Genomic DNA, 27713 nt, shown 5'->3' on the forward strand with positions numbered 1-27713 from the left:
CATCTAAAGAATACATATATGTTCTTAAAATGACGTGTAGGTATTACTATTGTAAACAGTAAAGTCGCGTTAACCGATCATCATTTGAATCTAAATACGATTGATTATTGTGAAAGCTGATTGGTTTCAAGGAACGAACATGTCAACAAGAACAAAGAAACATTGTACAGTGTTTGTAATGGATATAATCGCAGCTCAAGACTGCGTATTTGCATGCTGCGTTCTGTTACTAAAAACATAGTACGTACAATTCTAATCTACGGTTATGTTCATTGGGACTGCTACACGATGTTTCATGATGACCACGATACCTCATAATCATGATGTAGTGAAATTAGTGAAATGATCTAGTATTAACGAGTAGTTAATGTGACTTTACTGTATTCAACCAGTTATAAAATTATAAAAAATGTGCTTATAAAATTAATTGTGTACAATTTAAATGTATAAAAAATTTTATTTAAATGATTATATTTGGAAACTACTCTAAAATATACGTTTTGAAAGTTTCATTTTTAAATTAATTAAAATAAATCCCAAATTTAATTTATTTTTTTGCTTATTAATGTATACGAAATAAAAATATATAAAGCATTTCTATGATATTTGAATTTTCATCAATAATTCATATAATTGTCAAAATTTTATTTTTTAACTACTTGAATAACATCTTCATCGTGCATAACATGCTGCAGTCCTACCCGCTGAGGTGAATACTTGGTACTTGTACCCTGAAAAAGAAAATTCTAGATATTATTCAACATATCTACAATTATCTTCGAAAACTATAAAAAATAAATAAACTTAATTTTTCTATCATATTAGACAAATATAATTGAAGTTCCTTCATTAAATATTTTTGCATTGAATTTAAATGAAAATAGCATATCATCTAGTATATTGATTTAACTCTGCGAAGAACGTAATTCACTTTACAGAAGAAAGCATCTTTAATAAGTTGTATAAAACCAGTAGTAAGGAATTTCTTTTGTATTATGATATGATAATATTCATAAACGTAACATAATTAGACTTACAAGATCTGCAGTAGATTAATGCATACAGATTAAATTATAATTCTATTTTTAAAAAATACTTGTAAAATGACGCTGATTGTAAAACATATACGTAATCGTTAGCATTAACGGACATAATAATTATATGCAATGATATTACTATAACATGATATGACGTTTCAAATGTTTAATAGTCAAACTAAACAATAAATTTTTTATTGTAATTTCTTTTTATCTTGAAGATGCAAAAATGAATGACAGTCATTTAAAAGTATTTTAAATTTATCTTGAAATTATAAAAAAAAAAATATGGAAAGAATATGTTCAGTGAGGCGCGAACTTGCGTTCAAAAATACAGACAGCGATTCGACGACTCTTAATAATTCCGCCAATGATGGTCTTTACTGCTTATATTGCGCAGTATAGGTACCCACTGCTAATTCTGATTCAGCCATAATTTGATTGACTGATACTTCGTGATTTGATTTACTCGTCCGTGTTATTAATACTCGTGTTGTAAGTTCATACTTTACGGATTCACGATTTAAAATGTTGTTCGCTTGTTTGAGTTTTAAACGTTTGTTACAGTTATTCGGACTTTAAATGTTTCTTACTGGTTCGCGTTTTTAAAATGTTTCTCGGTTCGTGATAGAAAACAGTGCTCGGAAATCCTTGCACATTTCGGGCCGATTCGTGAGGAAACCACCTTCTGAACCCCCTCTACCGCTTTAGACTCGACGGCCGAGCCACCGATCGCGCGAGTGCCGTAGTGTCTCAGGAGCGTCCAACGATCCATAGAAACACTTTTTAACCGACTTCGAAAAAGGAGGAGGTTACTCAATTCGATCAGTATATTTTTTTTTTATTATTATTATTATTATTTTCTATGTGTGCCCGCCGATTACGCCTAGCTGGATGCACTGATCGGAACGAAATCTTTTGCATCTGGTAGGTTCTGACTCCCCATTGGTACCATTATCAAAAAACTTTTCATTTTTTAATTGCAAAGTGTTGTTATTGCAAAAAAACCGGCAACTTTTGAAATAAACTTTTCTCGATTTTAGTGCGCTTTTAATATCTTATCACGGACATGATTCTGAACAATTTTGTTCATATACAAATTTCGCGGAAAGCTTTAGTTTTCGAGATATTAGCGAAAAATTGTTGAAAAGTTTTGAAATCAACTTTGGACGATTTTAATGTCCTTTTAATATGTTATCAGGGGCACGATTCTGAACAACATTTTCCTTATCCGCAATTAAGGGGAAGCTTTAGTTTTCGAGTTATTAGCGAAAAACTATTGTTACTAATATATGTATGTATTGAATTCTACGTATGCTTCCGTGTCTCTGATGGTGTATGAGTCAACATGCAGTCGCCGATTTTCTACTGTTTCTACAAACGTCTTGTCGGTCGAAAAACAGGATACATGTATAATAACTATTGTTATTGCAAAATCCTATTCTTTGGTATTGTTATGTAAGAAATGTCTCACAGTATCCTATACAATTCTCCCCATTCCACTAAAAAGCGTGAAATAAAATTATTTTAAGAAAAAAAATACACCGTCTTCGAAATGCACTAAAAAGTATAAAATAATTTCTATTTCCTAATGAAGTAATTTCTGTTTCATACAATCATACAATTACGTCACAGATATGAATGAAACCTATTTACTCGTTAGGTAGTGTATTAAATACATTTCAACCTTTTCGGACGCGGCGCAAAATTAAAAGATTTTCTTGAACATGTCAACCTTTGGACAGCCGAACATAGGCAAAGCTTGAATAGCTATTTTTTTTTCTATACATATAACTCGACAGCACGCCGCGAAGTAGGTGTTAGTGCGTATAGAATGTAACTATGGTCTATCTAGATTCATAGAGTATGCGACGGAAAGACTCGATCGCCGCATATACTATAAAGATAGAGCCCATCTGCCGCAAATTTGGTAATTCCCGCGTCGTGGGCTCCGTTTATAGGTTCTTAGATCCATGGCTTCCACATGCGAACGGAGTCGATTCAATTTCATTTATATCAGAAACTTAATCGTATTCTTTCGTATTCTTTCTCAGGATTTATTAATTTACAATACGCCATACCACAATCAGCTGGTTATTGGCAGCAACGTTTACTGAGGTATTTTTAATTATGCGCCGCCTCCGAAAAGGTTGAAATGTATTTAATATACTATCTAACGAGTAAATAGGTTTCATTCATATCTGTGACGTAATTGTATGATTGTATGAAATAGAAATTACTTCATTAGGAAATAGAAATTATTTTATACTTTTTAGTGCATTTCGAAGTCGGCGTATTTTTTTTCTTAAAATAATTTTATTTCACGCATTTTAGTGGAATGGGGAGAATTGTATAGGATACTGTGAAACATTTCTTACATAACAATACCAAAAAATAGGATTTTGCAATAACAATAGTTACTAGACTACTGTTGATAACAGTGAAGTCTGAGCGCGCGTATATAGATTGATTGTGCTACACCAATAAAAATCAATCGTTCATTCTATGATTTGAAAAGATATAAATAGCATTAGCCTCGAGCTTTTTTCTTCATTTTATGCTGTTAAAAACTTCTATAACTTTGATAATATTTAGTTTGTTTATTTTATCGATTATGCTTCATGTAAATTATGTCAATTGTATTAAGTTTTATAATTTTTTTATTCTTGTGGATGAAATTTGTGATATGTGAAAATTATGGAATCAATTCAAGCAATTTATGCGGAAAACAATATGAAAAGATAATTTACAACTTATATTCAAAGTAGTATGTATTTAAAAACTACAAATCTCTTGATGCCATAAATCTTCTCCTTTCAACAACGGATGGTTTCCTTTGAATATTGTCAAGTCGCTCTCGTGTAAATGGTTTCAAGATTGCAAGGTAAAAAAGTGGATTACAGTGGGCCAATCTCAACCAAATTTTCATCTGCAATGCCCCATGCCATGAGGATGCTAAGTTCAAAATTTGGTTGAGATTGGTCCAGTAGTTTTGGCCCTAGCGTGGGTAATTTCCCTACATTTTTCATCTTATAGTCTTCGCTAACGCTCAGACAACTAACGCTCAGACAATTATACATGTATACTGATTTTCGGCCGACAAGACATGTTTGTAGAAACAGTAGAAAATCGGCGACGCATGTTGACTCATACACCACCAGAGACACGAAGCCATACGCGGAATTCAATACATACATATATTAGTAACAATAGTTTTTCGCTAATAACTCGAAAACTAAAGCTTCCCCTTAATTGCGGATAAGGAAAATGTTGTTCAGAATCGTGCCCCTGATAACATATTAAAAGGACATTAAAATCGTCCAAAGTTGATTTCAAAACTTTTTAACAATTTTTCGCTAATATCTCGAAAACTAAAGCTTTCCGCGAAATTTGTATATGAACAAAATTGTTCAGAATCATGTCCGTGACATGATAAGATATTAAAAGCGCACTAAAATCGAGAAAAGTTTATTTCAAAAGTTGCCGGTTTTTTTGCAATAACAATACTTTGCAATTAAAAAATGAAAAATTTGTTTATAACGGTACCAATGGGGAGTCAACCTACCAGATGCAAAAGGTTTCGTTCCGATCGGTGCATCCAGCTAGGCGTAATCGGCGGACACACATAGAAAAAAAAAGATATACTGGTCGAATTGAGTAGCCTCCTCCTTCTTCGAAGTCGGTTAAAAATCGGCCTTATTGTTGTGGTAAGTGACGCATATTTAACTCTGCCTACCCAAACCGATAGCCGGTGTCTACGGTCGGAACGGCAGGTCCGAAGAGTAAGAAACGAAAAAAATATTGTCCACTACAGTCTATGTTTTCCATATCGAAGATGACATTAATAATTTGGAATGTTGGAACATTTATTTAAATGTTTCAGTAGAAGGTAGGTATAAAAACAGTTTGACGTTAATTTTTAAAAATATTTTATGCAAAAAATTTACTCCACATGCCTTCCGCTGTTTAAAATACGGGTTTCTATTCGCTTTACAAATTCGTTTTCGACATTTATTATTTTATATTCGTTTTATAACTTGTACTGTAGAATTCAAAATTTTTAAAAAAGAAAAGATATTTACCTCTACCTAATGATGGCCCTTACGAGGTGACTAATTGTGAGGAACAATACACGAAATCCGTGTAGCTGGTCACCGGATTGCAAACGATAAACTCGTAAAATTCTGCTTCTTAAGGCACATCTCTGAATCATTGAAAAATTTTGCTACACACAAATAATGCATTTATTATAATAACTAACTAAGCTTCTAGTAAAAATTCCAACTTTCCCGGGAATATCTAATTAGACTTGCTGGTGTTTTATGAGATTATTGTGTACCGAAATACAGTTTTCAATACGTTTTATGAATCCTTCTGTTATTAACAAATTTTACATTCTTTATCCTTGTAAGGCTTTCATTCCCTTCGGTTTACTATTTGTTTAGACCTTTTCAACCAATAGAAGAATATATCTTCTAACAGATTCCTTCAAGAAGTACAAAACAGTATTTAAAGCAGAATTCTTCAGATCTTGACACATTAGTGTTTGATTAATATAAGAACACGTATCGAAAATGTCTTGTTTTATCGTAGAAGAAAAAATAGAATTTGTGCAGTTGTGAGGTGTTACTCCTGTTTTGTCAAATCGGGATAGGCCAAATTTTTTCTTAGCGACATCCAAATCGACCAAAACCACATCCTATGATGGTAAGTGAAGTTTCCTTTTTCATTTATCAAAACACTAATACAGTATTCTCTCCGTAAATGTTAAAAAGATCTCTACCGTAAATGTTAAAATTGTATCCCCACTACTGGGGGGATCCCCCTCGAAATCAGTCAAGAATGAAACACGATCGGTCGCCGAAACGACGAGGATCAAATATTGGTGAGACACATACTAATGCAAGCAAAGGAAAAGATTGTAACTTTCTTATTTCTTACTATTTTTTCATGAAACTTTTACTGTTGTATTTGGCTAGATTTCCTGATTAAAATGACACCAAATATGATATAATTACGTTAACAATTGTGTGTGTAACGAGTGATTAAAGTTTTTAACATAAAAGAGGACGGCGAATAGACGAAGTCGGTTAAAAAGAAAGAGAAGCAGAAGGTTGACGCGTTCGGCAAACATGAAACACTCGTGCGTCTTCTGTCTTTTAAATTCAAAAATCAAAATTCTTTATTTTTAGGGTTTCATCAATGAAGCTTCGATTATCGTATTCATCTCGTTTTTCTGATTAAAATGGTACCAAACACGGTATAATTAAAATCATAATTACTTGTATAGCAAGCCTTTAGTAGGAATTCGCACCTCTACCGTAAATGTTACATCCCAAACTTTTATGACTTGTTACATAAGTAATTACGATCGTAATCATATCGTATTTGGTGTCATTTTAATCAGAAAAATGAGACAAATACGATGGTAAAAGTTCCATTGACGAAAAACCAAAAATAAAGAATTTTAATTTTTAAATTTAAAAGACAGAACACGCACAAGCCTTTCATGTTTGCCGAACGCTCGAAACTCTATCCCTCTTTGTCTTTTGTATCGCTGTCTCTTTCTACGTTCGGCACACTACAAAGAATGTAGGACCTCTACCGTAAATGTTACAATCGAGACCGGCAAAAGTAACATTTACGGAGAGAATACTGTAGGTATTGATATTGTTTTCTCTTAAGTTTTTTTTCTGTACTCGTGTTTATATAAAGTCGCTATATTTTGCAGATTAAACGAATTTGTGATCGTTTTCAAGTAACAGGATCACTAATTGTAAGTCAAGGAAGAATAGTTAGAGATGTTACCCCATCCACAGCAAAGTTGGACATGAATGGATGAAATCTATGTCCTGGCAGCGGTGAATGAAAAACCAACAACTTGTGTACGAAAATTAGCGGAGAGCTGTGGAATATCAAATTCCACTATTCACAACATTTTAAAAAAGCACAATATGATGCCATATAAGCCAATCAAAGTTCAAAAATTGTTTGATAAAGACTTTGAAGTTCGTTTGCAATTTGCAATATGGTTTGCAGATAAATTGGCGGAGGACCGAACTTTTTTCCGGAATATATTTTTTACGAATGAATGTGTATTTTCGACGAACGGACAAATATGTCATCAAAATGCGCGAATGGGGTCGTTAGAAAATCCACACTGGAAGAGACCAGTTAATCACCAATCCAGAACAAACATTTTGGTTTGGTGCAGAATTTTTAATAGATAAATTTATGGACCGTATTATTTTGGAAGCTCTATCACGGCGCATTCATACCTTACATTTTTAAACAATTTTTTATTTAATATTTTGGAGGACATAAATCTTGTCGATAGGAAAAATATGTGGTACCAACATGATGGAGCTCCGCCACATTACGCAAAAGAGACTAGGAACTGGCTAAACAAAATATTCAGACAAAAATGGATAGGCCATGGTGGATCAATTTCTTGGCCACCACGGTCACCCGATTTAACATCATGCAACTTTTTCTTATCGGGATATATAAAACAACAAATTTACAAAACACCAGTACACAATATAATAGACTTAAAAAATAGAATCCAAACTGCGTGCGTGAATGTTCCATCCGAAATCATAGCAAATGTCGAAAACGAATTTATAAAGCGAATAGAAACCCGTATTTTAAACAGCGGAAGGCATGTGGAATAAATTTTTTGCATAAAATATTTTTAAAAATTAACATCAAATTGTTTTTATACCTACCTTCTACTAAAACATTTAAATAGATGTTCCAACATTCCAAATTATTAATATCATCTTCGATACGGAAAACATAGACTGTAATGGACAATATTTTTCTCGTTTCTTACTCTTCGGACCTGCCGTTCCGACCGTAAACACCGGCTATCGGTTTCGGTAGGCAGAGTCAAACATGCGTCACTTACCGCAACAATAAGACCGATTTTATGACTTACTACTCAAACCGAGACGTCAATGCTGAAAATCACTAAATATCTAAGCGTTATATCTCGAAAACTAATAAAAATCGGGTAAATACATTAAACCTTAATGAATTCGTCTTGAAAAGCACTATCGCGTGATCGAAAAAAATATAGTTCCATTTAAAAAACAAAACTTCACCATCATATCTTTTATATTAATAAAAATAAAAAAATTTTGTTTACGCCAAAATATAGAACCCCTTTTACCCTGCAATTTCTATATAAACACTTTTTCTTGTCATCAATAGTTCATGAAATATCGCGCTGTCACGCTTAGCCGTGGATACTCTGTATAAGGTAAGAGCACCAGTGGTTGACACTGTACCAATACTTGATACTTTTTCAAAAAAAGTAAATAAATAAGGAAACCACAAGTTGGAATACATCAAACCTTATTAATCTGTATACTGTCACGCTTCAGTGGCTTAATTGCGAACTATTATACATATCCACCATTCAAAAATGTCATAGCAACTGATTAATCAAACTTGCGCACGGCTTTTACGATTTTTCAGTGTTTTCTTGTATAAATCGCTAAGGACTTGGTTAAAATGTAAGTACTGTAAGTTTGTATTATTTAATCATTGTGAGTAAAAAAGGCATTCGTTTATGTTGTTTGAAACTTAAAAAGAGGTTTATTTATTAAAATTGGCAACAAACAATGCTAAATTGTCTAAATACACTCCGTGTCAACTACTGAAACTTGTAATGGTCTATTATTCAGTAGTTGACATGGGGTGTGAACTATTAAATTACTACGTGTCACCTACTGACTTTATTTCTCTGTTAATTTTGAGATGCCTCCTATGAAGGGTAACTTCAGAAACTATGCAGAAGAGACTATGCAAGCAGCTGTGGAAGATGTTCGGCTCCATAACACTCCGTATAAAACAGCAGCTAGGAAGTTTTTCGAGGATAACTTTAAAATACAAGATTAAAGACAAATATCCAATTAAAAGAAAAATGGACCCAATCAAACCCATTTTTCTGGGTCCAGAAAAATGGACCCATTGTTTGTCTTTGCAAACAATGCAAAGTTTGCAGTTCTTTTCATGCAAAAGAAAATGCAATAAAAAGTTGGATTTTCGAAATGGCTCGAGTAAGTTTTTCTGTGAGTAACGAACATGTTACCCACAGCGTACAGCGTATTATAAAAGACTTGAACCGGTCCAACCCTTTTAAAGATGATCATCCGGAAAGATCGTGGGTCAAAGGATTTATGAAAAATCATCCTGAGACTTCTGTTAGGACGTCTCAAAACCTGACAAAAACAAGGGCTGCTATTTGCAAGGAAAATCTCTTAAATTGATTTAATGAAGTCAGGACGTGCATTACTGAAAGTGGAAACGGGGATATTTTAGAGGATTCCAGCAGAATTTTCAATACTGGCGAAACAGCTTTTTTTTTTGAATCCTCAGGGTGGTAAGGTTTTGACAAAAAGGGGGGACAGAACAAAATATCAGCAAGTTAATACTGATGAAAAGGAATGCCTGACCATTCTAGTCACGGGCAGTGCCGCAGGTGCTGTACAACAGTTTTGTTTAAATATAAAAGAATTGCGCAGGAAATTGCCGAAAACTTCCCATCATGAGGGTGGATGACCTGCAAGGCTTTTTTCGAGTTAGTGGCAAATATTTTCCACCCTTGGTTAAAGAAAGAAAATGTTCGTTTGCCTGTTATACTTTTTGTTGATGGACACGCGTCTCATTTATGCTTACAAGTAAGCCAGTTCTGTGAACAAAATGGAATAATCCTCGGTGCCCTTTACCCTGATGCTACCCATCTGCTTCAAGCGATGGATGTTGTGATTTTTAGACCTCTAAAAGTGCTATGGAAGAAGAAGGTTCATACTTGGAAGTTGTCAAATTTGGATAACCCGATAGTAAAAAAAAATATTTCCCAAAACTTTTGTCAGGAGCGAGAATAAAACACACACGGTTTTGATGAAAGTAAAGAATAAATGTATTTACTAGACTACTGTTGATAACAGTGAAGTCTGAGCGTGCGTATATAGATTGATTGTGCTACACCAATAAAAATCAATCGTTCATTCTATGATTTGAAAAGATATAAATAGCATTAGCCTCGAGCTTTTTTTTTCATTTTATGCTGTTAAAAACTTCTATAACTTTGATAATATTTAGTTTGTTTATTTTATCGATTATGCTTCATGTAAATTATGTCAATTGTATTAAGTTTTAAAATTTTTTTATTTTTGTGGATGAAATTTGTGATATGTGAAAATTATGGAATCAATTCAAGCAATTTATGCGGAAAACAACATGAAAAGATAATTTACAACTTATATTCAAAGTAGGATGTATTTAAAAACTACAAATCTCTTGATGCCATAAATCTTCTTCTTTCAACAACGGATGGTTTCCTTTGAATATTGTCAAGTCGCTCTCGTGTAAATGGTTTCAAGATTGCAAGGTAAAAAAATGGATTAAAGTGGGCCAATCTCAACCAAATTTTCATCTGCAATGCCCCATGCCATGAGAATGCTAAGTTCAAAATTTGGTTAAGATTGGTCCAGTAGTTTTGGCCCTAGCGTGGGTAATTTCCCTACATTTTTCATCTTATAGTCTTCGCTAACGCTCAGACAAATATAAAGTATTTACAACGTGACGCGCACTCGAGACTGTATTTCAAAGGACTAACGACCAACGTTCCGTGCCAAGCCATTTTTGCCTGACTTGTCGTTCAGGCCATTTGATATTTTAACTAAAGATCGATATATTATTACACAATATTTCATTATATCATCAATACATAATTAGTTCTCTTGTTTAGAGCAGTTATCACATCGTGTACCACCGGTGGTACACGTGGCGCTGCGATCAGTTCGAGTGCAAAAGTCAGTCAGTTCGAAACTTTTCGGTTAGTAAAAAAACCTGCTGCACTCGAATTTGTTGAATAAAAAACGAGAGAAATAAAATAAATTATTTAACAAAAGAAGGAGTAGGTAAATATACGGAGATAACATTTTTTGTTTTTCATTTGTTTCTGTTGGAAAACAAGTTTCTATTATTTACTTCATTATTATTATTATTTTTCTTTCATTATTTTATTTTCATTTCTTGCTATAAAAAAAATGTAAAAAAATTCGGAACTGAAGTAGCAAGACAAAAAACTATAAGAGTAATAACGTTTTGCAGCGATTGCCCGAAAAAGCCGTCTTTATGCCTCCCTTGCTTCAACGAAATGCACCATTAAATGTAATTATTAATTATTGTATATATAACAATTAAATAAACTTATGTATTTTGTTCTATACTGTATCTTGTATAATGCTTTTTTTTATGTATTGTAGAAATATAGTTTACAGAATTATATTTGTAATAAAATATATGTTTTCAGCGCATTGAATAAATATGACTGCGTGTACCACCGGTGGTACACGTGACCTGACGATCAAGTTTACCGTGTACCACCGGTGGTACACGTGGCACGGAACGTGTTAATAAAATGATTGACGGGGCGGAACTTAATATATTTAAAAAGGGAAATCCAAATAATGAGTTAAAAGAAAGGGATATGTCGCTATTTCAACTGTGACAAAACACGAAACAACAACTTGACAGTATATCTTTTTTCCCTAATCCACCTATCAATCAGAATTTTTAGGATAATATAGATAATATGCAAACTGAAACATCCACATCTGTTGCAAACGAAGAGTCAGCTCCTAATTCTTGTAAAGCTAAGTCTTCTTCGGCCTCTGCAGAAATTCCCAGCCCGTTTAAGAAGCACTTATTCTATGAGAAACAGCGAGGAGTCAAAAAGAAAACGAAGCTCAAAAGAAAAAATGCCCACCATTGTCTCAGGACGTCTATGCCAAGAGTATTTTAAAAGAAGGTAGTCAAAAAAGAAGAATTTGAAAGAAGGAAATTGGAGCATGTTGCCGAAAGAAGTCGGACAAGAGACGAAAAAGAAAAAAATAAACAAGAAAAATCTCAGAAACATAGAACAAAGAAAGTGAATTGAGTGCTCCGATACGAGGAGAGTTCGAACTCTTTATATTAAATATTTATTATTAACTCTTCATATTAACTCTTAATTTTTAAATATTTTTTTGTAAACTTACTCAATAATAATCTTTTTCAAATGTTCAATAAAATTCTGTATTCCCACATTGTCAAGACTAGTTCATTAATTGAATTTTCTCCCTATATCAACTACTAAAACAAAAAGATGTCAACTACTAAATTTTCTATTTTAGCTGAGTGTCGACTATTGAATCAAATTTTACATTTCGAAAAAGAAAGAAAAAAATTTACAACCGGCATCAGGAATGAATACTCGTTGTAATATAATAAAAGAATAGTTTGTGCAGCAACTGCTAATCATTTTTCCATTACTATCATTATTTTTGTGGGCATAATACACAAATGTTGTAATTATTTTCCTTATTCTTACATTATATTAAACCAATTGAATGAAAACATGCAGCTTTTTTTATATATAACTTGCTCTATGACATATAAGAAATTGGGCAATTCTAATTAATTACGTACTATATTACGTTTGGGCAAAAATTGATTGCCGGGAGTAGTATCAGTCAAATCTTCAGAATAATTTGTTGCAATGAATTTTGTAAATTTTTTTATACAGAAATATTCGCACGCTTGAATTTCTACTACTACGTATGTAATGTTTGAAATCCTTCAAGTTTCAACTTCTCTTTCCCCTGTAATGCTTAGCGTCTTACAAAAGGACATCAGGGTCGATGGGAAACGGATTTTCCTGAAACTTGCACTGTTTAAAGATCACATATCTAAACTTAATTAGGCAAAGCAGTAGCCCGCGTTTCTCAAGATTTTCCGAGATAATTGCATTAGCAAATTGTCTTATTCTCTTATAAGGAGTTCACGTTAACGATTGGTCAAGCAGCAGATGTTCAACATTTTCCCCAATGCCCACAAATAAAAAATATGCAAAAATAACTGTTCATTGGTGCAGATTTTATAAATGTTATGCTTAAAATTAAGGTAGGTATAAATTGAAAGAAAAAAAAATAATGTCCAAAACGAATTTCGACCCACCAATCTACTGTGTACCACTCTTTGACCTTACGTCCTTAGCCACTCTGCTGCCTGACTAGTCGTTAACACGAACACCTTATGACAGAATAAGACAATTTTCCAATGCAATTATCTCGGAAAATCTTGAGAAGCGCGGGCTACTGCTTTGCCCAATTATGCTTAGATATGTGATCTTTAAACAGTGCAAGTTTCAGGAAAATCCGTTTCTCGTCGACCCTGATGTCCCCTTGTTAGTCTGCTTTCGGCTTGACGGATTTCGCTCTGAACTATCTTTACTCACGTCTATAAGCATATATAATTTTTGTATATATAGAATACATCGGGAGTCAAGGCCACAATATTCAGGAGTAATATAGCTTGGTTTATAAATTGCCAGTAGTGATTTCCATGTTATTGCACACATAATTGCACTCTTCTTAACAAATTCCTACGAACATGTTCGTCAAACGCCATAATAACTTTTTATCATAATTGTTCAAGACTTATTAAGTCATCACTATACACAATAGACTTAACGTGAACCCACAAATAAAAATCCAGTGGTAAAAATTGGGGAATATTAACGACCGAGAAGTTCTGGTATCACAGCCGATCCAGCACCGATAATTTTCATTTAAAAACTACCTTATCTCGCGACTGTAGTGTGGTAATGCTTCGTCTTATTGAAAAATTTATACGAATATGAAGTGGAACATTGAGGAATCGTATCAGTATACTCTCAATTGCTATATGTTGTCATAAATTCGCGGAAATTAAACGTTCTGTTTGATAAGCATAAAAAAACTCGGAGAACGATACAGGAAACATCATGTTGTGACCTTGAATCACGATGTATTCCATGTATAAAAATATTGTATATGTTTATAGAAGATAAGAAAGTTAATTTATAGCGAAATCAGTCAAGTCGAATGTAGACAAAGTGCAAGCTCACTCGACAAGTTCTCAAACCTATTTTTCTCGAAAACAAAGCCTCAAGTGAAACAATTTTATTCAACATTTTCGACTTATGTTTTATGTGGAATCACCCCCTTTTCCTGCATATATTTGTTAATCAAACTTTGAACAATGTATCAATATGTTAATCTTTTAATAAAATAATTTAAAAAATCTGCTTTTGTTTTTTCAACATACTATAGTATAGTATACTTCACCTAAGAGTGGTACCATCGAATCACTGTTTTGAAAAGGCTTGAAGTTTTTTTCCAAAAAAGTTAAAAAAATATGGATTATATTATTGATGTCAACAATGAAAATCGGTATATTTTTTCATTCTGAGAAGAGGACAGTGAATAATTTTTTTTTAAGAGGATGGTAGGCCAAAAAAGATTAGGAACTGACAGTATAGAAAAAATGAAGGAAAATGGTCATCAAATTCCTACCAAAAATTACAGAAGAAAATAGTGAGCCAAATCTCAGTGACTAACTACATAGAGGAAAACAATGGAAAAATGGTTAACAAACTTATTGTCAGTTAAAAATTTGGAAAGAGTAATATTTACTAATTTTAAACTAGCTATTCTAGTTAAAAAGATTGTCAATTATTTTGGAAACCAAAACATGTATTAATGAACACTTATCATGGATCTCTATGTACCTCACTAGTGTCTAATGACTATAATTAGGAAATTACTATTCAAAATATCTTATTATAGTCCTTATTTCTGATTCAATTTGAACATTTTTTGTCTCCTAAATGATGAACATTGAATTCTTAAAAGACATAAGGTAACAGATTTTTTATTTCATGTTATACGTAATAATATATAAAGAAATAAGGTGTTAAAATTACTAATTTCTTCTTTAATACATGAGCAGTAATAATTATTTCTCATACGAAATAAAACGTCTATGAAACTATAATTCAGTACTTAATTATGGCAATATATTTAAAGATGGTTTACATCACATGAAATTAAAAATACACCTTACGTTCCTTATAAATTGAGTACTGATTGTTAAAAAAAAACCACATTGGTTTAGAAATATGAATTGTGTAATGTTTTAATTGCAATTTCTGTATTTTAACCATTATGTGCAGGCTTCCATAGCCTGGATTCTAAGGATTAAATGTAACAATGATAAGCTCAACTACATTCCTACATTGTAATTTATGATTGTATAAGTAAAATTACAGAATTTACTTTTTCATAATGGAATTCTATGCTTTCATATCTTAATGGGTACAATTAACTACTCATCACTGTTAACAGACACTTTTTATATTTAATAATTTAATCTACTGATTTAATCTAATACTTACCCATACAAGAGCATATTTAAACTGTTGAGCAAGTGTGCGGTGAATTGCATGACATACGTGTTCTACAGTAACACCTTTTCGTAATATTAAACCATCATCAAAGTCAGGTGGTTGGCCAGGTTTCTTTGTATAAACTCTTATTAATGATAAATATTCCCATAATGTCTCAAGTAAAAAATCCAAATTTAGTTTCATATTACAACTGTAAGAAAAATAATATGAAATGTTTTATAATAACCACTAAGTAATTTTTAATTTAAATGTATGGACACTTTATGTTACAAAATTTTGAGCAACTTTGTATCTATTTTTACCAATGAAAAATACACAAAAGAAGTTTACCTAACTACTACACTGTTAGGTTGCCTAGCAATTCTGTCCACTTCCTCTATCGATATTTGATCTATTTTATTGTGAACATAAAGACATGGTAAATATACTCTATTGGCATTAATTACATCAATCAATTCATCTGCACTACAATCTTCACGAAACAAAACCTCAGCATTAAAAATTTTGTATTCATGTAGGATCATTTGAACTAATTTTTCATCTACTTTTGTCAGAGGACATGTGGAATTGAAAGCCAATCCACCTCCTTTCTTAACTTTAAAATATATGTTTGGCTTCTTTTTATTAAGTCTTATACCAACTGATTCTAATTCTTTTTCTAAAAGTTGTCTTTGTACATCTTGTTTAGTTGCATCTAACATCATAAGAACTAAATCTGCTGTTCTTGCAACAGCTATAACTTGTCTTCCTCTTCCTTTACCCTGAAATATTTATGTGTAAAAATAAAAATTCAATACAATAATTATTGCAAACTTATATTTACCTGTGCAGCACCTTCAATTATACCAGGAAGATCAAGAAGTTGAATATTAGCTCCTTTATACTCAATAACACCAGGAATACAAGTTAGAGTAGTAAATTCATAAGATGCTGCTTCTGATTCTGTATGTGTTAATGTGCTTAACAATGTAGATTTTCCTACAGAAGGAAAACCTATTAATGCTACTCTTGCATCTCCTGACTTTAATACGTCAAAACCCTCTCCTTTTTCAGATTTTTTTGGAGGCCCTAACAGTTGTGACCTGTATTTTGCAAGTTTTGCTTTTAACAGTCCCAAATGATATTCAGTTGCTAAAAAAATAAATACAATAATTTAAATAATCACAGAATAATATGATCACAGACATCAATTAATAATTATAATTGTATATAAAACATAAAATTTTATTTAATACTAAATAATGTAAATTTTTATTTTAAATATAATAATAATATTATAATTCAATGTAATATTAACGAAGAAACATTTAATAAAGTAAATAAATACTTTTCAAAATTGTCATCATACTTATAACAAGTAACATTCATTCAATAAATTTATGAATAGCTATTTCTAATATTGTGTTTATTCATAATTTATCACTGATATCCATTTATTTATACATATTTTATAATCAAAAGAGCAATGTTTGAATTTTTGAAGTGTAAAAAATGGTGTATGTTATAAAAATATAAATGTGTGAAACTATTTGCAAATAGGGTTAATAAAAATTATGAATTTCAAATATGACAAACCTTTATTTTTTTGTGTCCGAGCAATTTCTTTCTCAATTTCAGATATTTTTTCTAATATACCCATTTTGCATTTAAGGCATGTGATATAAATTTACATTTATATACACGAACACAATTACGTGTTAATATATATATTTAATGATATTTCTCATGAACTATGAAATAAAGAGAAATACGTTTAAATTGCTTCTATTAGACGATACAAAATTGTGTCTACGATTTTGATTGGTTAAAGTCATAGTGATCTAAACCAAGAAAAAAACAGAAAAAGTTCATCTGTTTAGAAGAAGAAGGCATTAATTGTAGGAAAATCTAATTTAGATACGTATTTTAAATACTATGCACAAATTCGCTGGGTTATTTTAGATATATATACAGATAATGTATATGTGTAGTGTGTATACTATCTGAAGCATACCTACGCTATGACTCATAATACGTACCTATATAGATTAAGTTTCCATCGAGGGTTCAAATCGAGTTAGAGTCGGGTTGAGGTGAGCGCTTTTACGGTGGAAGCACCAAAGTTTTAGTTGAACTCTACCCTATAGGGTAGCGTTCAGTTGAGGTTCGGTGGAAACGACAAGAGTCGAGTTCGTGTTGCCAACATAACAAATCCAAATTGCATTGTGTATCACGTGTTGTATTAATCGGTGTAGAAGAGGTTATTATTACTTTTTGTCGGTGATCTTGTAATCTGAGAAATAATTTTTGTATGTTATTTTGATATTGCTCTCCTTTACATGTCAGAATATGGTAGTTGACTTTGTGCAGTTGGTAATGTTCAACCCTGCCGCAACTCCAACCCGCGACTCAAACCCGACTCTAACCCGACTCTGACCCGATTTGAACCCTCGATGGAAACGTAGTCATAGAGTCGTTTTGGCTCGCGTAATGCGTGTTTTTTCGTAACATCATATTTACCGTCCTTGTCTTTCCTAACCAAAAACACAGTAAATAGACAGAAAACATTCGACGAACTTCACACCGCTCGATCTAGTGAATTTCTGGACTCTTAAAATCCCTAAGTCTTCATTCCAACACCGCTCACATGCAACAGTGCCATGAAACTATTCTAAATTACAGTAAAATACAACCTAGAAGCAAATCTTGTTTTATGATTATTTTATGATTGTATGCAACACCATTTGCAGCTTTCTTGGTTAGATTTGTAGTTTACTGAAGATTTACCGAAGATATAGATTATATTGACTTTTTAAATAAATTCAATAAAATTAATTACCATGTATGATGATTATAATGAGGTAAGTGTTAAATAAAAAATAATATTTGAATACAGAAAATTATATAAAAATAACAATATGGAATTAATACTAGGTTAACATAAATTAATATTTATATAATTCTTTTAGTATGATGCATACGATGATTATGGACCACCAGATGTTCATAATGATCAATATGATAGATTAACTTATCGTCAAGTGCCAGAAGTTGTACGAAATTTTCTGGTATTTTTACGAAATTGTATAAATGAAGGAATGATTTTTGATATACAAAATTTATACGAAACCTCATTTCCAAAAATTTCGGAACAATTATTTGATAAGTCTTCCTGGCCAGATGCACAAGCAATTGCACACATAGTTGATAATGATCCAGTATTCCTCACATTATATAAAGAGCTATATTATCGTCACATTTATGCTCGAATGCAAGGACCAACATTAGAACAACGTATTGGTTCTTTTTATAATTACTGTGATCTGTTTAATTATATTTTACATCCAAATACACCTGTTCAACTAGAGTTACCTGATCAATGGTTGTGGGAACTTATTGATGAATTTGTTTATCAGTTTCAATCTTTTGCACAATATCGTGCTATCTTGTCAAATAAAACACCTGAAGAAATTGAAAATTTAAACACACATAATAAGATATGGGATGTACTATGTGTTTTAAACGTTTTACATTATTTAGTTGACAAATCAAAAATCAAGAGCCAATTAGAAGTATATGCAAGTGGTGGAGATCCAGATTCTGTAGCCGGTGTATTTGGAAGACATTCTTTGTATAAAATGCTTGGGTATTTTTCTCTCGTAGGATTGTTACGTTTACATTCCCTTTTGGGAGATTATTACCAAGCTATTAAAGTATTAGAAAATGTTGAACTTTATAAAAAAAGTGCATACTCTCATGTTCCTGGTTGTCAAATATCAACAGCGTATTATGTTGGTTTTGCTTATATGATGATGCGTAGATATGCAGATGCAATAAGAACATTTTCTGGCATTCTATTATATATTCAAAGAACAAAGCAATTATTTGCAACAAGAAGCTTCCAGAATGACCAAATAAATAAACAAACAGAACAAATGTACCACTTATTAGCAATTTGTCTTGTTCTTCATCCACAATGCATAGATGAAGGATTACAACAAGCATTACGAGATAAAAATTATCATGAAAAAATGTATAAGATGCAATATGGAGATCTTGTTGAATTTGAATCATGCTTTCTATTTTCATGTCCAAAATTTTTGTCTCTTACACCACCAAATCCTGATAATCCAACTGAAGATTATGTTCGAGAAGCAATCAAACACCAAACACAAGTTTTTATGGATGAAGTTGTTCAACAAAAGATGTTACCAACAATTCGTTCATATTTAAAATTGTATACTACTTTACCATTAAGTAAACTAGCTACATTTATGTGTAGTAATACAAGGCCTGATGAAAGTTGGGATTTAGATAAAGAAGTTAGTGCATTAACTATTCATTTACTGTGTTTTAAACATAAAATGAAAAATATTGTATGGACAAAAGGTGCATCAGGTTTAGATGGCAAATTTCAATCTGGATCTGAAGTAAGTTTTTTTTTAATATGATATTTATTATTGCAATCCTATTAAGTACAAATAAAAAATAATAACTTTGTGTATTATTACAGTTGGATTTTTACATCGATCATGATATGATTCATATTGCTGATACAAAGGTAGCACACCGTTATGGTGACTTTTTTATTCGAAAAATATTAAAATTTGAAGAATTAAACCGCAAATTACATCATATTAAAATTTAGTTATCATTTTTGTAATGATATAAAATAATGTAGAATAAAAACATTTATTAAAGACTCCTGTGTGTTTGTTATTTTACATAATTATAAACATAAAATTATAAAAATTAAACACCTGTAAGCTAATTAAAATGATTCGATGAAAGGGTGAGATATCACCGAACAAATTTAGTGGGTGCATTTAAAATACTAGATTTCTGTATTCTGTCCTCTCACAGCAGTTGTCAGTACAAAACTGCCCTTGGCAACATAAATTTGTTCTTAGGACAGCCTTTTAGCATGCCTGTTGTTTAGGGCACTTGAACCCACAGAAAGTTCCTTTAGGAAGGGGAAGCACACTGATAAAAAACACATGACCTGCCTTCACTGTTCATTAATTTCTATTTTTCCAACACACTTTAATATATTTTAAAGACATATAATACAATCTTACATTAACGATATATGTATTGCATTGATATTATGCCATATCTATTGACAAAATAAAAGATATAACTAAATAAAATGGTTAAATAGGTTTTGGAGCCAAATGAAACATACAATATGTTCTGTGATAGCATATCCATAATAAATCTCATACCAATTCTTAACTCCTATCTCAATTTAAGAGGAAGGAAGTAGGACAGTAAACTTTTGATATAAGCGAATCTTTCGGGTCTGAACTTTCGTTTACATACTGTAGTTTTTACACTGATTGAAATTTACAGAACGTAGACAAAAATAGCAAGCAAAACAATATGTATGCTGTTAGCGTAATCATACAGGTTCTATATTGACTGACGTTTTTCTGAACGTAAGAAAGGACAGAATATACTAATCATTCTATACATATAAGCAAAAATGTTATCTCCACCATTGGGGGGAAGGACCCTTGAAACGCCCAAACTCATTCGTCGAGAAATGTAAAGTTGGATGCAAACAAACGCGCTGTAGTTACAATGCGATATTATAAGGTGTACACATTGCTTAAGTTTTACCACGAACACGTGCCGCGCATTTAAACTGTGATGTTTGGTTTGGAAATAGTTTGTCGAAACTGAGTTTACCGGATAAGGTATCACTTAAAAGAAATACATTTCAGAATCGATGTTCGTAGAAAAATATAACTTTATTACAAAATGTCACAATACGACTGTAACAGTTAATGTGTTCGGAAAATCTTAGATTGGCTGTAGAACGGAGAAGTAGGGCTATTTATGAATTTTAGGAACTTGCTTTGTATGGTGACTGTGTAGATAGAAAAGAAAAGATCGTTTCGGAAAGCTATGAACTATGAACTATGACTATGATGGCGGAAAGAAAGGAGAGTTGAAAGGTAAACTGTTAATAATGTTGGACGTTGGCGACAGATGAGTATAAACCAGTGCTCGGATTTAGATGCCCTTTTCGAGCCGATTTCGGAATCGACGCCTACCGTGCTCCTACTACCGCGCTCGACTGCCCACGTGACGCCGTGCGCCAGGGACGTCGCACGATAGATTTGTCGGGCCATGGGGCCCGTGATTAGAAATTTTCCTTACACTGTTAATAATTATTATTTTTATAGATTATTAAAATTGTTAATACTATGTTTGCATTTATAAACATCTTCCATATATACATATAATAACAATAACACAAGTTATAATAATTACATTTTTGTCAATAGCTTTCCACATCACCCAGGAGGTATTATTGTTGATGCGTTTTTTCTGTGGATATACCATCCCTTGTAGAATCGTGCAAACGACCCAGAATATCAAGAGACTTTTGAAATATTTTCGATTTCTATTTTCCTGCCAAGTCACTGTCGTTCTTCTTATTTAGTGGAATAGGCCTATAGGGGAAACCACTTTAAAAAAACGCATCAACAATAGTACCTCCTGGGTGATGTGGAAAGCTATTGACAAAATTGTAATTATTATAACTTGTGTTATTGTTATTATATGTATATATGGAAGATGTTTATAAATGCAAACATAGTATTAACAATTTTAATAATCTATAAAAATAATAATTATTAACAGTGTAAGGAAAATTTCTAATCACGGGCCCCATGGCCCGACAAATCTATCGTGCGACGTCCCTGGCGCACGGCGTCACGTGGGCAGTCGAGCGCGGTAGTAGGAGCACGGTAGGCGTCGACTCCGAAATCGGCTCGAAAAGGGCATCTAAATCCGAGCACTGGTATAAACATTTGGTTAAGTCAAGAGTGATTAAAAATATTAAAAGTGTATAACAGAACGAATCATGAACGCACCTAAGCTCGAATATAGGCTCCAACGTGGTAAACTTGAAGAAACCGTCCACATTGCGGTCATGAATTCCTCTGTGTTTCGGAATATATTTGTCTGAGCGAGGCGAAGCCGAGCGAATATTCTAAATAAAAACAACTTTAAGTTCAATACTGAACAAAATCGGATAAAAATTAAAGGAGTTAGACTTAATTTTAGCCCAGAACGAGGTCCTTTCACTAGAAATAACAGAAATCTGGTCTTTTCTCCTTGGTGAACGTCTCATTAGACTATTTGAGGTCCTAAGAAGGTCGAAAGGACCAGTTTAATTAGTTAGGCGAATATCTTTAGTATCCCGGCTTTTTCACCAGAGGAATTAAGGAAGTGGCGCGTCAATCTTTTTGGCCTAGCATAGGTTCTGAAGACAATATTCGAGATACTTTTCCGAAAATTTAGAGACGACTTAGGAGTCTGGTTTCAAACAACTTTTTAATCGGGTTAGCTCCCTTGGAGGACATACTCAGGTACATATATATACAATGGAAGAAAAGGGGCTAATATTTTTTCTTCACATGATTATTTATTATAAAAGTATTCTTTCTTAAAACTCTCTTTTAGCCGAAAACCATTGCATAAAAGCAAGCCTAAGTATGCCACATCTGAGGAGAACAAGACATATGTTGCATTTTCAAGAGCAAAAAGGTTCGAAGACATTGAACTACTCTCATATCCATCTTGGGAGCGTCTTGACTTGATAAGAAGGCAAAGAGAATTTAAAGAGAGAATTGAGTTTATCAAATCAAAATGGAGCTCTGGGGAAGAACAAAGGGGATAATAAAAAATGGTTAGTTAATAGAAAAATTTATCTAGATAAGTAAATCCAATATTGTTTGTCTTAATTAGACTGATGAATCGAAGCGACTGTATGTCGGCTTTGATTGAATTTAATTTATTATTAAAGTCTTGCTGTCAGCAGCGCCCTCACTGATTGTTTAAAAAATGAATATTTTATTGATAAACCGGGAGTAAGTTTGCAAAAATATTTATTCGGTCAGTGTGAGTTACGCTTCGCCTCGCTCAGACTCCACTGTGAGCAGTACTCCTAGTATATTATCCACATTATAAACAATTAAGACATTTTAAATAAACTCTTTTGAACCTTTTTCATTTTTAAATCGAGTGAATATTTCTATTCAATTACCTATAGTCGGTAAAGTAGGAGTCCTGCTTTGTTAAAGGCCCCCACATTTGGTGACCCGCGACTCTTAAACGCGCAGAATAAAGTTCGCGAGTGATTGTGAAAAGCAACGAGAGTAAAAAGCGACGCGGAAAAATGGCGGTTTCACACTCTCCATCAAAGGACGCGGTCTTGCACAAAATGGCGGACAACAAAGAAGCGTCAACCTTCGCCGAACCCGCCATTAATGCAGCGTCTTTCCAGAAATTTCCGCCCTTTTGGAAGGAAAATCCTAATGTCTGGTTTGCGCAAGTCGAGGCAACGTTCGACTTAGCGCGAATTACGAGCGACAGCACTAAATATATCAGCAAGTAGTCACGCAACTGGACCACGAGGTACTGCCATTCATCGCCGACGTCCTTACATGCCCACCGGCGAAAGGGAAATATGAAGAGGTCAAGCGCAGAATTATTAATGCGTTTGACGAATCGTCCGAATCGAAATTGCGTCGAGCGCTCCGGGGATACGATTTAGGCAGCGACAAGCCATCGCATTGTCTGCAAAAGTTACGTAATCTCGCAGGAGGCCAGATCGGGGAGGCCGTGCTTCGCACGTTGCTTTTGGAGAATTTGCCCGAAAGCGTCAGGAGCATTTTGGCAATAAGACATAGCGGATGTCAGCAAATTAGCTCTACTGGCAGATAAAATTGTTGAAATGTACGCGCCTACAGTCGCGACGGTGGATGCACCAAAGGCACCGTCAACGGACCGGATTAGCAATCTGGAGGATCAGATTTCTAGATTGACCAACATGGTGGAATCCCTTAGCATGCAGCAGGCGGAACAAAGGGATCAGCGATTTCGCCAACCCTGGCGGCCACGTTCGCGATCAAGGAGCCGACAGCCTTTCTGCCGTTCGAGTTCCCAGGAAGCAAGGACCAATCTTTGTTTTTATCATAGAAAATTCGGCGACAGGGCTTACCGTTGCGTAATATCCTGTGGATGGACGGGACCTCCACCAACCGGCGCAGCGCCATCTAATACGGCGTCGGGAAACTAGGCGACCAACCCCGAATAGAGACGGCGTCGGATGGCTACGAGAGGAATTGTCGTCTCATCATTAAGGATAGGACAAATAATTTAAGCTATTTAATAGATACCGGGGCAGATATTTCTGTATTACCCTTTCAGACGGTAAAAGGAAAATCTACCCCGTCTAATTTTAAGATTTTTGCAGCTAATGGTACTCCAATTGACACGTTCGGTACTCGTAATGTAACTATAGATTTAGGTTTGCGGCATCCTTTTGCCTGGGAATTTCTACTGGCTAGGGTGAAACAACCGATTATTGGCGCCGATTTTTTAAAACGGTACGGTTTTCTGGTCGATTTGCGCAATAGACGACTGATCGACGGACTTACCAACTTACGGACCACGGGATTGACAGTACATTCCACAGAACCGACGTTAACCACAGTCGACTCTACTAACAGGTATTCCGCGCTATTAAAAGAATTCATCGACGTGACGCGGACTGTACAGAAACGGGACAACCCGACCCATCAGGTACGGGATTATATCACGACTAAAGGCACTCCGGTAGCTGGGAAGGCACGTAGACTGCCTTCAGAAAAGCATCCAAGCTTCCAAAACAGAAAAGCTGCCTTAAGGCAGCAAGAGCCGAAATAGATACGTTACTTTCACAAGGAATTTGCCAACCGTCCAGCAGTCCGTGGGCTAGCCCGCTGCACCTTGTAAAAAAGAAAAACGGTGATTGGAGATTGTGCGGAGATTATAGACGCTTAAATAGTATTACAATTCCTGATAAATACCCAATTTCGCACATTCATAATTTCTCATACAATTTAAACGGGACAAAGATTTTTTCTACGTTAGACTTAGCCCGCGCTTATCACCAGATACCTATCGCACCAGAAGATCGTCCAAAAACAGCGATAATAACGCCATTCGGTTTATTTGAGTACAACGTCATGACTTTCGGACTTAAAAACGCAGCACAAACCTTCCAGCGTTTTATGGATGCTGTGCTCCGCGGTTTACATTTTGCGTTTTGCTATATCGACGATATTTTGATAGCTTCCAAGGATGACGTCGAACACGAATTACACCTTCGATTAGTATTGGAGAGGCTGCAGCAATTCGGCATTTCGATAAATACAGCAAAGTGCATTTTTGGCGCAAGTTCGGCACAATACCTGGGGTACGTCATCGATAAAAAGGGAATCAGACCTGTACCGGAAAAAATTCAAGCGATTAGCGAGTATCCACAGCCAAAAACGATAGAAGAATTACGCCGATTTTTAGGCATTTTAAATTTTTATAGACGTTTCGTTAAAAATGCTGCAGCCATACAAGCTCCTTTGTATAGATATTTAGTAGGGGCTAAAAAACGCGACAAGCGTTTTGAATGGACACCAGAAGCAGTGAATGCGTTCAATGAATGTAAGGCTTCATTGGCAAACGCAACACTGTTGGTACATCCAACTGACAACGCGCCGTTAATTTTAGCTACTGATGCTTCAGATTCTGCGATAGGTGCAGTGCTACAACAGGAGGTAAACGGTAAATGGGAACCCTTGAGATTTTTCTCAAAGAAATTTACCCCATTTAGCATTTAGCATTTTAAACATTTAGTTGACGGACGTAACTTCACGATACAGACTGACCATAAACCAATAGTTTACGCATTTCAACAAAAATCTGACAAAGCCTCACCTAGACAGTTACGACAATTAGATTTTATTTGACAATTTAATACGCATATTATACATACTTTAGGCGTAGATAATAAAGTGGCTGATGCCTTATCACGATTGAACGTTATTAGTATGTCAGTCGTGTTAAACACACAACAGTTAGCCGAACAGCAAAAAAGCGACTCAGAATTACAGCAATTATTACAAGGTAATACAGCACTGCATCTAAAGCAACTCAGAGTAGATGATTCAGACGAAGCAATTTACTGCTATATTGCATATGATAATATTAGGCCATATGTGCCAGCAGTGTTGAGAATGCAAATATTTAATAATGTTCATAACGTTTCACATAATTTTTTTTTTTTTTTTTTTTTTTTTTTACGGGGGGAAATCTCCTACAAGACGCCCCCACTCCCCGGGAGAGGAGTGGGGGTAGTGTGGGATTTTTACCCACTAAAACCCCTCGGTGATGCCCACCCTCTGCGGCATGGCGGGCTATGGGGTCGTGCCATATTCGTCGCCACGGCCCGCCAATGTGCCGCCTTGCGACCAAACCGTCGCCCTTCTCGTGGGGAGGAGAAGCCTCCCCACACAACAATATTAAATCCCACCCCACCCTTATCGAAGCCGACGACGTCACCACGCCCGCCGTCGTCTCCACACACCTGACCGCGTGCAATGGTGTCATGGGCCCCCGCCCATGACACCTGCGGCCATGGCGGCCTCGGTCAATCCCGGGAACTCCGACACCCCGGACCAAGACCGCCGAACGTTTCACATCCTAGCGTTCGACGACCAAGAAGCTGATTGGCAGCAGATTCGTCTGGCCCAAAATGAATAAAGACATTTTGCGCTGGGCTAGAACCTGCATTCCATGCCAACGCAGCAAGGTCGGCAGGCATATAATTAATCCTCCACAGCGTATGGTTGTTCCAGAGGACCGTTTCAAACATATACATTTAGACTTAATAGGTCCATTACCACCAAGAGACGGTTACAGGTACTGTTTAACAATGATTGACAGATTCTCCCGGTGGCCTGAGGCAATACCAATTAAAGATATGACAGCCAAAACTGTTGCTGTAAATTTTTGTAATACTTGGATCACAAGATTCGGAGCTCCAGCAACGATTACAACCGATAAGGGTTCACAGTTTGAAGGAGTACTTTTCAAAGCTCTCACTAATTTAATTGGTTGTAAACACATCCACACCACAGCTTATCATCCAGCTTTAAATGGCATGGTGGAAAGATGGCACAGGTCATTAAAAGCAGCCATTATGTGCCATGAAAGTAGTAATTGGACAGCAGTTTTGCCTACGGTTCTATTAGGTTTACGAACTAGCTTTAAACAAGACATTCAAGCAACAGCAGCAGAAATGCTGTATGGTGTACCCCTCAGACTGCCAGGAGAATTCTTCGTCGACACTCAAGCACAGGACAATTTTAGTTTAGACAGTTTCAGAGATTACATGCGACAGATCAGACCTAGACAAACGGCACACCACTATAAACGGAAATACTTCATCCCTAAGAGTTTACATGACTGCACACACGTTTTTATCCGTATTGACGTTGTTAAGAAACCACTGGAGCAACCATATGAAGGACCTTATAAAATTGTAAAGCGTGTCACGGATACCACCTTTTTAGTAGATA

At 34.4% G+C, this 27713-nt stretch overlaps 2 protein-coding genes and 1 pseudogene across 2 annotated transcripts; 2 read left to right on the forward strand and 1 right to left on the reverse strand.

The window, feature by feature from the left end:
• Positions 1–437: 437 nt before the first annotated feature.
• On the reverse strand, positions 438–17057 carry LOC100883526 (developmentally-regulated GTP-binding protein 2). The gene is made up of 5 exons (XM_003707660.3): positions 16897–17057; positions 16145–16452; positions 15652–16082; positions 15310–15511; positions 438–731 (listed from the first exon to the last, which is right to left on the reverse strand). The coding sequence occupies exons 1-5, from the start codon at positions 16958–16960 to the stop codon at positions 645–647; spliced, it is 1092 nt and encodes a 363-aa protein (XP_003707708.1). The 5' UTR covers positions 16961–17057; the 3' UTR covers positions 438–644.
• On the forward strand, positions 8921–9856 carry LOC143264019 (uncharacterized; annotated as a pseudogene).
• A 795-nt stretch (positions 17058–17852) lies between the features above and the next one.
• On the forward strand, positions 17853–20002 carry eIF3l (eukaryotic translation initiation factor 3 subunit L). The gene is made up of 3 exons (XM_003707659.3): positions 17853–18161; positions 18270–19730; positions 19814–20002. The coding sequence occupies exons 1-3, from the start codon at positions 18141–18143 to the stop codon at positions 19946–19948; spliced, it is 1617 nt and encodes a 538-aa protein (XP_003707707.1). The 5' UTR covers positions 17853–18140; the 3' UTR covers positions 19949–20002.
• Positions 20003–27713: the final 7711 nt, after the last annotated feature.

The sequence above is a fragment of the Megachile rotundata genome, chromosome 2 (genome assembly GCF_050947335.1).
Source record: "Megachile rotundata isolate GNS110a chromosome 2, iyMegRotu1, whole genome shotgun sequence".
Classification (NCBI taxonomy): domain Eukaryota; kingdom Metazoa; phylum Arthropoda; class Insecta; order Hymenoptera; family Megachilidae; genus Megachile; species Megachile rotundata.